Source organism: Varanus komodoensis, unplaced genomic scaffold (genome assembly GCF_004798865.1).
Source record: "Varanus komodoensis strain SLA01 unplaced genomic scaffold, ASM479886v1 scaffold45, whole genome shotgun sequence".
Taxonomy (NCBI): Eukaryota; Metazoa; Chordata; class Lepidosauria; order Squamata; family Varanidae; genus Varanus; species Varanus komodoensis.
This window is the reverse complement of record NW_025336011.1, coordinates 1,930,566-1,946,135: the sequence shown is the minus strand read 5'-3', so window position 1 is coordinate 1,946,135 and position 15,570 is coordinate 1,930,566. Positions and strand designations below refer to the sequence as shown.

Below are 15,570 nucleotides of genomic sequence, written 5' to 3'. Positions count from 1 at the left end.
TCTAACAAGATTCATTTTTATTTTTTGGCTATAGCTTTATTTTTAGTTTCTAATGTAAAGTCCAGTGATGTAGGTATTCAAGGAACCAAAACCAATTGCTGATGCCTATGCTCAGCCACAGCCTTTTCCTAACCTGGCGTCCTTCAGATGTGCTGCACCACAGCCCCTATCATTTCCACTAGCAGGGTGGTTGGGGATGCTGGGAGGTGTGGTTCAACACACCTGAAATGCTCCAGCGTGGAAGAAAATGTCTACATAGAAGCCCACCTTTGCTCTATAGGCTTGTATACAGAGCCATTGCTTCCCGGCCTCTACCGAAACGTCAAGTAAGAATTCCCAAGTCATCCCGGAAGCCGGGCAGCGTGTCAGTCTTCTAAAGTCTGTCTAGGGAACAGGGTGATTGACTAAGAAAACCTCCCCTCCGCAGCCAATAGGAAGCCGGCAGTAGGAGGCGGTGAGAAACCTGCAGCCAGTACAAGAAAGGGGCGGAGCCAGAGAGCAGAGCGTGAGGACCAGGAAGCGGTGCGCGAGCTGTAAACAGACACATGGAGGTGCTGTTAAAGGTACAGGGTGCCCGCCGCTTTCACGGAGGTGGGGAAGACAGAATCGGACCTTTGGGGAGGGATTGTGAAGGGGGACTCTGAAGGGGCAGCTAGTGGGGCCTTGTCGCACTGCATCTCCTAAGAAAGGGAGATGCAGTTTGCACATGCTCAGTGGCACTCTTTGCTGTAGGAATTGCTTAATATGTTCCACGTATCTCCCCAGCCGCTGAGAGCCAGTCCCAGATTTCAAAACAAGCATGTAATGTTAGAACAAGGATGTTATTTTTATTCCTTTATATATTGAGTTCTTAGATTTGTACCTGGGAGGAGGTTGTGGGAGGAGTTAACGATTCCACACACAATGCAATAGAAACAGCAATAAAATGGAATAAAAGTAAAACCATGACAGGAACTGGTGTTTACAGCGAGGAAGAAGGGATCGACATGATAGCCGGCATTACTGTAAGGCGGATGGGCAAAACTTGAATACAGGGGAGGGGATGTAGCAACACCGGCCTGCCTTTAAGCAGCAGCAATGCTTAAGCCTTGTGAAAATGCCTGTGTGGGAGATTCTTCAGACTTCTGTATCATGTCCTCTTGTCTACGGGGGCGGGGATCTCTGTGTTACTCCTTTGTTGAGTAGATCCACTGAAATTAATGGGTCATGGGTTAGTCGCAACTAACTTATCCCATTCATTTCAGTGTATCTGCTGTATGTAGGACTAACATTGGGTATTAGTTGCTGTCACTTCTCCTACATTGCATGGACTTTGATTATGCCTTTGCATGGGAAAGGCATCCTGCATCTGGCATGCTTTCACAAGAAGTTTTTCAATTACTCTAGTAACCTGCCGCATTCATAGAATTTGACAAGGATGTGTGTGTCCCGCTAACATTTTCTGCTCATAATCCTCCTGGGCTTTCCCACTGTTTCTTCCCCCTTTTTCTTGCCACAGCAAATCTATTAACTGCAAAAAGTCAGAACAGCTGTACAATGGTCCGTGACTGGTCATGGTAGGTGCCTTCTGTCTGGAAGTATTCCTGCCCTGGCATCAAAAAGAGGCAGTAGTGCAGAAGATAATTTTAAATTCTGGGCTTAGTGGCCTGTCTTGAAATATGTATTTCTCACTTACTTAAATAGTCTTACAGTCAGCTTCTCCTGTCCCCATCCTGCTTGACAAAGTTACATGTGTTAATGACTTCAGTTTATTCAAAATATGTTTTGGTGGGCTCTACTGCTCATTTTGCCAAGTGGGGGGCCTGGACCTTTGCTCCAAAGCCACAGACTGATGGCATTATTAGAAAAGAGTAAAAGCCTCACAGAAGGAGAGTTTTTTGAAGGAAGGAAAGGAAGTGTCATGTTCAAAGGAATTGGAAATGCATGGGAGAGGAAAATAGAAGTCAGAGCTGAGGAAACTTGTGTATGAATAATTAAGAAAGGATAGGAAACAGCAGATGGGGAGAAGCAGGCCCAAGTTGGAAGTTGTAGCCCAAAATAACTTGAAGATAGCAGGTTGGATTGATATCTTAGTTGTAATTATGTGCCGATCTCTGATAGTTCCTGTTACAGGGACTGGTCTATTCAAAGATGGGTACCAATGGTTGAAGTATCACCGATCCCCTGATACCCTGTCTCGAGGTAACGCAGCACGGGATGGGTGATAACCCACAGGAGGAAGAGCACCTACCATTGAAGCCACTAGAAGCAGGAATGAGAGGCAATTCTTTGGAGAGCTCCAATTTTCATCCTTCCCATCAGTTGACTCCTCAAGGACAAGTTGATGATGAATGCACCAGGTATGGAAGAAGTCCAGGTACAATGCTGGGCCAGTTGATTGCTTTACTTAATTTGTTTTTCTCCTGGGGTATGTTTTTCCTGGCCTACCTGAAGACTCCAAATGACCTTGCAATGGGAACAGTGGAAGGGAATTTTCTAGCCATGGGATGCTGCCACAAGTGCCCACCTGTGTGCTTGTCACATGGGTGGTTTTGAGAAGAGGCTGTATCAGGCAGACTCTACAGGATTGCCTGAAGGGTGATGCGTTCTGTCTCTGAAGCTAAGCAGATGACTGGATAGGACTCCCTGGGTATTATGGCTATCCCCAGAATTTATTAAATGCATGTCCCACTGCAAAAAGTGGGCCGGAAAGAGCTTAAGCACAAAATATGGAGATCCATTTTTACCATGACCCAAAAAGACCCAAAATCGAAAATCAGCACAATAATACAATCCCAAATAACCACTCTAAGAAAAGATGTGAAGTGCTCATCAAAAATATTCAAAACCTTACTCTACTCATAGCCTAGGAGAAACACTGCAAAAACAATCAACAACAGCTGAGCTATGTCTAATGTTCAAATGCTTGAAGAAGTAAGGTCATCAGGCTCTGGAAAGGTGGCTGCGTTGGTGCCAGGTAAGCTTACTTATTGCTTACCTGCTTAGAGCACAGGGCTGTCACAGAAAAGGGCTTTTCCCAGATGGTCAGTCCTGGAATGCCTGCAGAATGGGCACACACAGAAGCTCTTCTGAAGCTGACCCCTGAGAGTGGGTAGGTTCATATGGGGAGAGACAACTTTTGAGATATTAGGGTCCCCAGCTTTGTAGGGCTCTATAAGCTAAAACTAACATTTTAGATTTGGGCAGAATAAATGTAAATTACCTGCATGGTGTTCTGGGCTAACTGGAGGAAGGGCTGGTTAAAAAGTTGGGACAAAATAAAATTGGGAAATGCAGCATTCACCTAGCAAGAGCATCAAAGAATATTTCACAGAATGAGATACCAAATATTTCCTGAGATGCCAAATGCTATTGCACTCATGCCCAGCTGATTCACCTGAATGGCAACAGAGCACTAGACTAGATGGACCTTTGGTCTGATCCAGTGGGCTCTCCTGTGGTTCTGGTTGCAAGAATTCAGTGGCCTTGATCGTTGACCAGAAAAGAAAAACTCCAAGTGGGGGATTCATTCAATACATGATGAGGCATATAATGTAGGGGACAACTGAGGTGAGGTGGTAAGATTTTGAACAGGCAGGAATACGTCCTCAATGTTTTTGTTTTCACTGCCAGCATTTGCACCAACTCTATAGAAACGAAATGTGAGCAGTCCTGGTTGCTAGCATGTTTAACTAGCCTATCAGCACTTACACACACACCAAAGTATTGCAAAGGGCCAGCCTGTGCTTTCATAAGAGGCACATGGCTTTTCCTTCTTTGCTTTGGGCTCCTGCTTTGCCAGGCTGGAGTGTTGACATGCAGGATTTCTTTGAAGTCTGAAGGGTCACTGGAGAAAAATTCACTTTCACTCTGGGCACTGGAAGAGAGAGCCACTTGTTTGCACCTTTCTTTCCTACCAAGCTAAAGAAAGGACATTGGACTGGTTCAGATAAACATGTCTTCAGGTAGCACTTTCATGGGGACAGGGGGGTTAAGATTGCACTGTCTGTCCATCAAGTATGCCTGCCCTATCTCCTGGCCTGCTAAATGCCCATAACCCCCCGCCTTCCACACTTGTTCTAAGGATAAGTGGATCCCTTTAACAAGATGTTCTCACTGGGCAGGGCTTGTTTTCTTTTTTTGACTGGGCCACACACAGCCATGTGCCCCAGTCAAAAACCACTCATTGCCGGCTAGATGTCAAGGCTCCTTTCCCTAGAAATGGAGAGGGAGCGCCCTTTTGCACCTTCCTGAGCACCTGGAGTGCACTTTGGGGGAGGCTGGAACCTGTGCTAACCCAGGAGCTGCTTGGCAAGAGCGACAAGGGTTTGTTGCTGCTCTTAGGAAGCAGCTCCATAGCTGGCAGTAATTCTTTTGGGATTTTTTTCTCAAGCAGGTAGCCTCAAAATCCACAAATTATGTGGGTTTCATTTTATGTGGGTTTCATTGAATGAAAATCTTCTGGAAAATTTCAGACTTCTTTCTTACCAAATTTTCAATGGCGATCTGCATCTCTGGCCACTGCTTAAGATGGGTAAATTAGCTTCTTCATCCAGCAGAATAAATACTTTCAGATTTTCATAGTAAGCTTTGGTCAGGTTGGAGGATCATTTTAATACATTCTGTGGAGGGTAATATATAACAATATTGTCTATCCTTTTACTGGTCTTGCTTAAATCCAGGCCACATTCTTGTAAATCTGGGCTCAGCTCCATCGGTTGTTGGAGGTCATCACACATCAAGTCTAAGTTCAGTAGAAATATGACTGAAGTGATCTTTCAATTTACATTTCTATCCCATCCCATAGCCCTTTGGGCTCTCTGGGCAGTATATAAATTCAGTTTCTAAATACACAATAAAACAGTATATTAAAATCGAAAACTTCGATCTCTCTTTTTTGTCTGTGTTGCAATCATTTTTAGCTTCAACAAAACAAAGCTCCATAAGCTCCCACAGCAGACAGTAATCTGGAACAGGAAGCCATCCACCTTGTGCTTAATATTCTTCCACGTGTTAATAAATTTAGTTCCAGCATCTTTGCACTTACCTGGTACTGTTCAGCTACAGCACCCATAATCTCTGACCAAAGGCCATGCTGGTGGGGGTTCTTGGAAGTTGGAATTCATCACTTTCTAGAGGGCCACAGGTTCTCTAGCCCTCCTTGAAGCAGTGGCGCTGCAGTCCTTCTTGCAGGTAAAAGATTCATGAGACAGGTCTGGGTGAATACTTGCCTTGGATGAGGCATACAATAAGGTACATGCCCTTCAAGATTTCAGATTGAATGGACACATAGAACTGGGGAAGGCTTTGTAGGCCACCTAGCCCAAGGGTGAGTGTAAAGTAGATCTCCAGATGTTCTGGAGTTCAGCTCCCAAGCATTCCTAACCATTGGCCATGCTTGAAATAACTTCTGGAATTTGAAGTCTGAAATACCTGGAGATCTACCTTCTGTCCTAGGATCTTATCCAACCTCTTGCTTAGTACAGGAAACCAGAGCTAAGGTGCCCTCAGAATCTTGCTTCTTTGCACAACCTGGGCAGTTCTGGCAAGCTGAGAGCTAATGGCTGTTTTCTCCTTGCTGTTGCCAGGGCTCTTTCTTTGGACTCCCATTGTTTCCCAGAGGCATTCTCTTTTGACCTCCCTCCTCCTGCTTTTGGCACAGTGAATTCCTGTACACAGACATGCTATTTTAGAAATGCAACAAGCCCAAATTCCTTCAAGTGACATTTGCTGTTGGCTAGTAAGCAAACAAACTTACAAATCCACATTTTCCATCTGTTTAGCTCTTGTCTGTTTTCAGGGCCCAACCGCTGAACAACATTGGAAAAGCTGGAGCTCGTCTAACATGCTCATATGAAGACAACAACTGCCAGAAAAAAGCCAAGCTTGTTGCTAGAAGCCATGCTAGTCCGAACCTTGTTTCTCCCTTCGCTCAGATGCTGGAGCTGCAGAGGATGTCTTATGGACATGCCTTTTCGAGTCTAGATCTCCACAGCCAGTGTTCCTTCAACATGCCACAATTCAGAAGTGCTTCAAGTAACCCCGAGGATGCCCATTCTGCACCATACGTGCCTCTCTGTACCCCTGCTGGCCCTGGAGAGAATCTGCTGCAATCTTCATCACTCCTGGGATTCTGCCACCAAAACAATCATGAGCGTGTGTCCCTTGCTGACAGCAGCAGAGTCACAGTTCTCTACGCTGAACTGATCCGAGAACTCGAACGGCAGATGGGGGAGCTGCGAAGAATGCTGGCCTCCCAAGAAGAGGTCGCAGCACGGCAGGAGAAGAGAATCCAGGAGCTGGAGCTGGAGAACCACAAGCTGAAAGGCCTGCTCTGGCACTTAGAAGAACAGAATGATTTTCTGTCCATCAGGAATGGAGCAGGTGGAACAGCGCCAGCCAGGATGGTGCTGGGCACAGCACCCGATCGCTTTGGTAATAATAGTACTGCTGCTTTTAGTGGGGCATTGAAACTCTGCCTCTTAGGGCTCTCTAGCATCAGTTTTGGTAGATGCCAAAGAAAATGGTCTGGAGGGACTTTTCAAAGGGGTGAGAGAAAGGAATGGAGGGAGAGCTGTGGAGATGTGGACTAGCTGGCTATTGAAGTCATGCGAATGGGCTAGCCTGGCATAATGGTTAGGGGCCAAACAAGAAGAAGCAATAGGAGACCTGTGTGATCAGATCTCCCAAAGGGTTTGAAAAGGGCAACGTGCAACCCAGGGCATAGGCAAGTTTAAATGATAGCCATGAAACTTGGGGGAACAAATGTAATCCCTTTGCACTGGTGCCATTTTCCCAATTGGAAAGATCCCCTCCCTCTCTCATGCCTTGCAAGAGGAAACATCCAGAACATTCAAAGTTCTATTGAAGGGCAGTAGGTTTGGAACTGGAATGTGACATTTGGGTTAGGAATTAACATTCCCGTTCCTTTAGTGCCATACCCTTAATGTAAATTTCTACCCCTGCAACTGCCTTTACACTTTTAAACGTCCATGGACCTCCCAGAGTCTTATCTGTGTCCTAAGAGATTGAACCGTAAACCAGGAAGGCACCAGCTCACATCTCAACCACTGCCACAAACGCTCAAGGAGGTGGCCTTAGGTAGCCCATTGTCTATCGGTCTCCATTCCCCGTTTCCCCCTGTTCTCTCAAAACTGACATTATAGAAATAACAACGTGGGCCTGTGTTGCCTGGTTGTTGTGGGGACTGACTGAGATAATATATGCAAAGTTCTTTGAAAGCCTTAACACCCTGTAGATATGCTAAGTATGACTGGTAGCCAGTGAGCAGGAACAGAAAGCTATGAAGGGAACAGAATTTCTACACACTAAAGCTGGAGGGCCCTGCCATATGCGTGCAAGAGTCCTCTGTCCCCACCCTGCAGGAAAACACAGGAAACTAGAAAGAATGGGAAATATCCTTTTGTGCAATAAATATTGGTCATTGGAATATTAACAGCACTATTTAGTTGTGAGTTTGCTTGCAATTTACTTGGTTAAAATCTACGGGTTCTTTTTTACCTGGTCATGTTTCACATGACTTTTTCCATGTCTTTTTGCGATGGAACCCATTTGGCTGAAAACTGCCCTCTTTCTATGCTGCTTCCTTGCTAGTGTCATTTAAATGCAGGAAGAATGGAGAGGCCTGTCATTTCCCTGCCTTCATCAGTGACTAGGGAAGCAAGCTTGCTGCCATTTTCATTTTGGCTAAAGGCACCTCTTTTGGTTTCTTTGCTATTAGGGATCACTAGTGCCATTTCTTGTTTCTTTCTCTTGAAGCCCTGCTGAAGCAAACAGCATAACGACAGCCAGTGACAGAATGTATATCAAAGGGAATTAAAAACAATCCACCTTTGTCAGGGATTGGCAGAGTTTGGATTGGGATCTACTGACAGATATCTGAATGATTTGAAGTAGAATTTCAAGGGTTTCTGACTTCCAGTAGTTTAAAAATGAAAAGGCATCCTTCAAATAGAATGAATGAACACTCCATGGCCAACTGCTTTCTCAGCCTAAGTGTGCCTTACCCATAAGAGAAGAGTATCAGTTGGTCACCTTTGAACTGGGTTTTTCAAGCAGTTCTGCTTAGCACTTTTAAGTGTTTGGTGACAGAATCCCAAATACGTAGGAAATCAGTTATAGATCTGCACATGTGTTGCAGGTTTGTGGAGGCAGGGCAAATGCAGCAGATAATTTGCTCCATCCCAAATTACCATTTGCTACCTGGCTTTGTCATCCTCATCCCCTATTTTGCACTTGTCTCTGGTTGGTGGACCTTTGGGAGCCTGTTGAAACAAGTAGATCCTAGCCTGCCATCCCTGCTCTCCATCCAGAGAAAAAGTGATTTAAAAATGCAAGCTGCAGTTTCAGCTCCCAAAACCAAGTAACATGCCACAGGAGAAAAGCACACGTAATAATTGTATTCCTCTGAGATTGCCCAGAAATCCTGGCCAGTGCTCAGTTCTTGTCCTTTTTTCTTTTGCAGATGTTAATGAAAGCAATATTCAGTTCCTCAAAAGCCTAGTGGGGATGCTGGAGAATTTCACAGCTACACAGGTAATGGTCCATACGCAAAGGAGGCACAACTCATTCTCTCAGCTGTTTCCTTCTTGGAAATGCAAAGGGAGCTGGGAATAAGAGCTTTTAGATTTCACTATTCTGCTGCATCCCGGGTTGTCCCCAGGGGCTGGGGACAGGGGGACACATTGCCTTCTTAGGGAAGGGACCATAGTTCTGCAGCAGAGTATATGCTTGGCCTGCCAGAGGACTCAAGATTGATTCCCAACATCTCCAGTACAAGATCAGGTAGCAGTTGATAGGAAAAGTCATGTCCTCAAGAGCTGCTGCCAGTCAGAGAACACAGTAGAGGGCTAGAATGACAAATACGCCTTGCTGATGACAGCTTCCTATGTAAGTCTGTATAGCAGCCAGTTTCCTCTAGTATACATCCCCATCTCTCTGATTCGCTTCCAGGTCAGTGGTCGGAGCTCACCATCTTCTCCAGAAGATCAGAGTCATACCCCAGTCCCTAGCCCAAATACCTCTTACAGTTGGAGTTCCCGAAACACAGTACCCACTGGGCTCTCACCCTGGATAAATGCAGAAGGCAGGTCAAGAAGTCCCACTGGGCTCAGCAGTGCCACCAGTTTGTGGAGTAGCCGCCAAGAGAAACTCTCTGATGGGACTCCAGTATGGGCATCACCAGTGGAGGTGCGTGATGGGAGAGGAAGCATCTCTCTGACCAGGTGCTGTGATGACATTACAGATATTATAAAACATTAGCTGAGGAGGAAGATTGGCAAGACCCTAAGCACAAAACAAAATCTATCATTTGATTTAAGAGGGAATACTCACAAGCAAGCACTGCAGTTCAGGCAGAGTAGTATAAAAGTACAAGCTTCTAAGAGTGCAATCCTATATGTGTGTACTCAGAAATGAGTCCATTGAGTTCAGTGGCATTTACTCAAGAAGGTATAATATTACAGCCTAAGTTGGCCAAGTCAAAGTTGACCATTCAGTGTCTCGTCTGCCCATTTCTGTCTGGCTATAATGCAGTAGGCTTCTTGACCATTGAGAAGATGAATAAAATTTGGGAAGGCCCATTCAGGGCACAAGGCTACAGTTCAGGTTCAGCTTGGTGCTTCCACCCATTTTCAGATTGAAGAGGAAAATGCAAGGTGAGGTTCCTACCTGGAAGATCAAGTGGAATAGAAGTTGGTGTGCCTAGTCAGATCAACATACGGAGGGTTCTGCTGGATCAAACCACAGGGCTACTTAGGGTAGTTTTCACAGCAGCTAACAAATGCCTTTAGGAAGCACACAAACAGCCCCCTGCAGCAACTGATACTCAGAGAGGAGGTTCCATACAGTAGAACTCGTAGACAGTGTTAACCTGTTAACCTGTTACAGTAGACAGTGTAGACAGTGTTAACCTGATCTTTCATGAATTTGTCTCATCCCCTTTTAAAGCCATCTTAGCTGTGACTGTTGCCACATCTTGTAACAATCAATTAATTCCACAGCCAATGAATACATAAGTAAACCTTGATCCATAGTTATTTCATTTCTATGCCATTGCACAGCCTAAGCTTTCTGGGTAGCTGACATAGTCCATCATGATCAACTGTGTGCTAGACACCCTTTGATGTTTCAGGGATGAATCTACTTTGCGAGAAAGACAGAATCGTAAGGGGGCAGGAAAAGCTGTGCAGTGGAGCCCATGCACTGGAATGAACATTGGTGTGCATGTCCAGGACATAATTCTGCATGTCAGATTCAGAACTGGGCTCCACTCCCGCCCCTTTTTCCAGGGAACTAGGAGCAAGTGAGACCACCCAAACACTGTGCTTTTATTATCATAACTGTGGGGCAAGGCAGATGAGCGATCACACTCAGGACTGCTAGGGAGCTTTGAGTGCTATCTAAGCCTCGTGCAATCTCAGCCTGGTAAGGAAAAATGCGATGGCCGGGGCCTGGGGGCAGGGCATGAGCAGTGTGAGGCAAGACAGTGTGCACCAGAACTGGGGCAACAGAACTTAAGGCAAAACAGAGTCCAGTGTCCAGAATTAAGGTTCAGTAGTGATTCCAAGTCATAGTCACACATCAGTTCAAGGTCAGGGACCAGAAGTAGGTATTGGGGCAAAACAAGGAGATGGTCATGAGCAAGCCAAGAGTCAGAACAGGAAGACAAACAGAGATGCGAGTATCTCATAGCGGGATACACGGCAAGAGCAGGGGGTGAACACAGTTAGCAGTCAAATCTATATTGCTGAGGCAGCAGGAACCAACACAGCAGGAGGCGGCCAAGGAGCAGGACCTGAACCACACCACAGCCAGTAAGAAGACCCAGGTTGTCAGCAGGAGGCAGCGAGGCAGGCAAGATGCAGGCTCTGCAGCAAAGAAGAAGATGATCTGTGATGCTGAGCCTAGTTGTGGAGGGAAGAGCTTGTTGTTATATGGCTCCCAGCTGGCACTTATCAGGAGGCTGAGAGCTCCAGCAGGGCCTGCAACTGATTCTGCAAATATTAAGGTGGGCGTCTGGTTCTGAGCATCAGGAGAAGCCCCAAAGCAGCCCAGATCATGACAGCAATTGTTTCAGACCTAGGAGCAGAACCAACTTAAGAAACAAAAAATCATAAATAGAACAGCTGGGTTTATCACATGATCCTAACTACGTGCTGGCAAGCTGTCATTTTTCCTAATTTCAGAAGCCCTCTGCAAGTAACCAGTTCAGACCTCTGGCAAGAGCAGTCTGCCTTGCTCACCTTGGTTTTGGCTGCACCCATTCCTGGCATTGGCCTTTCTCACTGGGCAGTATTTTGAGGAGGCTGGAGGGGCTGCTTTGGGAAGGGGCAGGTGGAGAATTCCACTTCAGCTGCACAGCTGATTCAGCTTAAATCTGGATCCTGCCCACCTTGATTCACTGCAATCTTTCTGTCTTCAAACCAGCAGTTGTATCGCAATGCACTCTAACCCTTTTCCAAACATGTGAGGTTGTCAAGCTGGCATTTCTCCTTGGAAGGGAACAGGCTACCCTGACCCCACTTCTGTTTGTGTTATCAGGAGAGAGAACTGTTACAACCAGTGTTTTCCTTTCTCTGCCCTCTTCAGAAACAGGCACAGGGGCTGAGCTTGCAGTTGCAAAGAACTTGAGGCTGCAAAGCAACATTTGCTTTGCACAGAAGAGTCAGTATAGGTCATTATGCAACTGCAGTCCTATGCTGGTTTTTGCCAGAGCAATTCTCCTGAACACAGTGGGACTCATTCCTGAGTATGGATTGATAGGATTGCAACTAGCTATTTGATGTTGAATTAACTGCTGAGGAATCTGCTGGCTGGAGAATCCTGGGAGTTGTAGAGTTTTTTTCTATCTAAACATGCATTGGACTGTATCCTTAGTGTAGATTTTATTTTTATGCCATGCACACATGCTGCCCCATTTATACAAACTGAAGTATTATTCTTTTCAACCAGGCGAGTTTCAACACAACTGGTGTACAGAAAAGGTAAACAAACCCATGTGGGGCTTTGATGGTGAAATCTCAGCTAAATACAAATCTTCTTGTAGTTCCCTGCTTTACTGAGCCTGAAGTTAGTGGAGGTTAAGCCCAATTAAAGTGAAATACAACTTGGCTCTATTTGGAAGGATTTTCCTGCACCTAAATCTATCCAACATTCTGAAAATGGGGGTTTCAGCCCTGAAGTCCAGCTTTAGAATAACATTTTATCCCCTGTCGGACAGGAGAATGGCAGGGTCAAGCTGGAATTGGTCCCCAATGCAAGAGTCTACATCACTCACCACCAGCTGGAGGACCTGTCCCAGGTCTCCGCTGACAAACCGGAGCTGATGACACGACGTCTCCTGGATTACTTCTTCTCACGTGAAACTCTTGCCCGGTCTTCGGCCACAGGGCAGCGCATTGCCCATAACAACCTGACCATGGAAAAGCCCAGCCCCTTGCCGGTTGCTGTGGTAAATGCTATCAAAGGTAGGGGCTGGGAATGTAGGAAGATGAAATTGTATACAGGAATGGGGTGGTGGTGGAGAAGCAAAATGTGAGGTTTACTTCTTGATGCAAGTTGCTTCTAGCAGTGAAGTTGCTTTTGCTTTATTCTCTGATCAGGAACCATAACATCCAATGTTAGTCTTGCTTAGAGGAGACCCATTGAAATGAATGGGACTTATGTTGGACTAACACTGGATAGCACCACCTGTTACACTCTCACAAATGACAATTATTTTACTTTCGATGTAAAACTCTGGTGCTCCCTATAGACAATGTATGCTTTTAAATGGGTTTTTTTAAATGTAAGAGATTTTTATTTAAAAATGAAGATTTCTGGGAGACTGGATTCCGCACGCACTGCTCGTTTTCGAACTTCCATGGTATGTGACATATACACAATGATCTATATCATCTTTTCTTACTCTAGCATTTACAGAAAATTATTCTTCAAAAATTGACTGTGAGAACAGATTAAGTCAAGCAGTGGACGTAGGTATAAGACCCATGGCCTTTATTTGCATTATTTCTTCTCAAAAATAAATTTCGATTAATTTGAAAGCATGCAATTGAAAGTTCCAGTGGCTTACCATAGCCAGGTTGCATGCTGAGGCACTTCTGCTTAGTTCCTCTAACAGTGAAAGTTAAAACTATCCAGAACTAGAAAACTTAGCCTACCATGTGAAATGAGAGTCCTGGCTTGTTGCTCCCAAGCAAGCCAGGTTTTATAAACCAGAAACAAACCTGGTTTACAATCCTGGCTTCTGGCACTGCAAGGCAGGAATATTGGTTAAGATTGCACATTATGCTTTGTTTCTGGTTCATTTAGCTGCTACTGCTGGCAGGAGCCAAGTATGTGTACCAACAACCACCTCATTCATGCTAATCCTGAATGAATCCAGAATTCTGGTTTATGATTGCATATGGACACAGCCAGCATTTGCCATTGAAAGTGACATAAAACTTAAGTCTCTTGGTTCTTTTGTTGTCCTTTCCTCTGCTACAGAATACGTCACCAAAACATGTGGCAGAGGCTGCAATTTCAATGCAGTGATCAACAGCAAATGTGGGACTTCCCGAAGGGCGGTTAAGAAAATGATTTCCCCTGACAGTCAACATGGACTGAATGGAGTTACAGCCAAGACTCTCCAGGAACCTCTCAAAGGGTAGAAGGATGCATTTTGTGGGACAAAGAGCAATATGGTGCTGATTCATATTCTTGCTAATGCAGTTAATACTGGCAGATGTAGAAGAAGGTCGATGGTCGTAAATTTTCAGGAGATAGAATGCATAATACAGTATTTCTGCTGAAATTACAGCAAACAGGATGATCCCAGCACTCATCCTCTATAAATTATGGCAGATTTCCTTTTTGCGGGAAGGGGACAAATATCCCTCAAATATTTGAGACTGATGAACTGTCCAGTCTGACGACACAGCAAACTCTCAGTTTGTCCTAATCTATTACCTGGGATGTGTTTAATGCCAGAAATTTACAATTTTCTATGAGTCTTATCTATACATTATGCAGAGTTGGGCATCTAATGACTCTCTTTCTCACCTGCAAGTCCCAGGAGCCCTACTCAGCATAGCCAATGGCCAGAGATGATGCAGACCAATGCATCTAGAGGGTCAGAAGTTGTCTACCCTTGTATTATGGCCTCTTGCTTTAAACCCTAAATGATTCCATCACTCTCCCAGATTTTTTTTCAATTTACTAGCAATTCAAACTAATATTTAGTTTCAGTTGCAAATTGTTTAATCCTTCTAGCCTTGTAATTTGCCCATGGTCCATGTCCATGAGACTCTTGATATTACTTTGATAGAAGCAGAATAAGTCACCCTATACAAGTCAGCTCAGAAGCCCCATTGAGTTTAGTAGGACTTACTCCCAGATACACATGCACAGGATTGCAGCCTAGAGCAGATACTCATCACAAAAATCAGTCACTGCTACCCATCCTCTCCTGCAAACTGCTCTTTACAGCTGTCGTCATGGTACTACTTGGTACTGAAGGAAGATTGTATCAAGGCTTTACCGTCAATAAATGTTGTATTTGTTGTAAATAAGACAAATTTCAAAACTGGAACATAACAATATGGGTTTATTTTTCTTTCCTGCCTATCTTTCAAATTGGTCTTTTCCCCAAGATGGTGGAAGGATAGAATGGGTGGGACATGAGAGTTACTAACTTCATGAGGGCAACAGGACAGGGATTGTGATTGGTGGGTGGACTTGTCTATATTCTAAGCCCACACAGAGCAGAAGTTGCGAGGTTAGTTGGCCTCCTGTCAGCTAGCTTAAGCATACAATACATAAGGCACAATCTACTGGGAAGTTTTCCCATGCAAGCCCCATTGAAAGACCGTGGTCTTATACAGCTTCCATATATTTCAATGACACTCATGGAGAAGAACTTCCTACCGGCTTCTGCCTAAAGGAAGAGTCTCTAAGATGAATCTTGAACACAGAAGCAGTTCAGCTACAGGCAAAGGATGGTTCTACATTTTTTTAGGTAGGGACAGCCTGAAATGGCATTCTCATTCTGACTTATCCCTGACACTGTGTGTATAGCACAACAGCAACATGCTTAACATTTTAAACACACCAGCACTGCATGTTCCCATGTTACGTATACACAGGTCTTTTTCATACATGAAATTAGAAAGTATGTGTTCTGTGAATATTGCTCATGCTGTACACAAAGGATGGGGAAGGCCAGGGCAGGAGAGAGATCTTAAAATCAAAATTATATTCTGATCAGCTGAGTTTTATATTTTCATTGCAACCAATCGTGTGTCATGTGTGAAAATGCTGGGGGGGAGGGGGGAAGAGGTGTCAAAAACACCAGCACCTTTCTTTACCTCTCAACAAGTCACCAAAATGTTCCATTATTTCATTCTCTGTACATAGTAAAACAGTGTTTTGTTTCCAAAGTATTGTGGGGTTTGTTTCTGGCAATTACATTTATCAAGAAATGTGACTGTTTTCTCCCTCCCCAAGCCCTCCTGAACTAGCTACACACTAGCTAGTGACGTTACAGCATTAAGAACAAAAAAGGATTTTGCCACTTAAAGAAAAACATAC

At 44.7% G+C, this 15,570-nt stretch overlaps 1 protein-coding gene across 8 annotated transcripts; it reads left to right on the top strand.

Annotated features, from left to right (window-relative positions):
- Window positions 1–506: 506 nt before the first annotated feature.
- On the top strand, window positions 507–15,419 carry LOC123030554. Of its 8 annotated transcripts, none has more exons than XM_044444581.1 (7): window positions 507–563; window positions 2,101–2,339; window positions 5,780–6,414; window positions 8,465–8,535; window positions 8,953–9,189; window positions 12,221–12,467; window positions 13,489–15,419. In XM_044444581.1, the coding sequence occupies exons 2-7, from the start codon at window positions 2,197–2,199 to the stop codon at window positions 13,650–13,652; spliced, it is 1,497 nt and encodes a 498-aa protein (XP_044300516.1). In that variant the 5' UTR covers window positions 507–563; window positions 2,101–2,196; the 3' UTR covers window positions 13,653–15,419. The 8 variants fall into 8 exon arrangements, with proteins under 8 accessions (XP_044300516.1, XP_044300522.1, XP_044300517.1 ...); XM_044444582.1 differs by having other exon boundaries at window positions 559–591; XM_044444586.1 differs by lacking the exons at window positions 507–563; window positions 12,221–12,467 and adding exons at window positions 1,192–1,556; window positions 11,953–11,984 and having other exon boundaries at window positions 8,953–9,224.
- The last annotated feature ends 151 nt before the right edge of the window (window positions 15,420–15,570 follow it).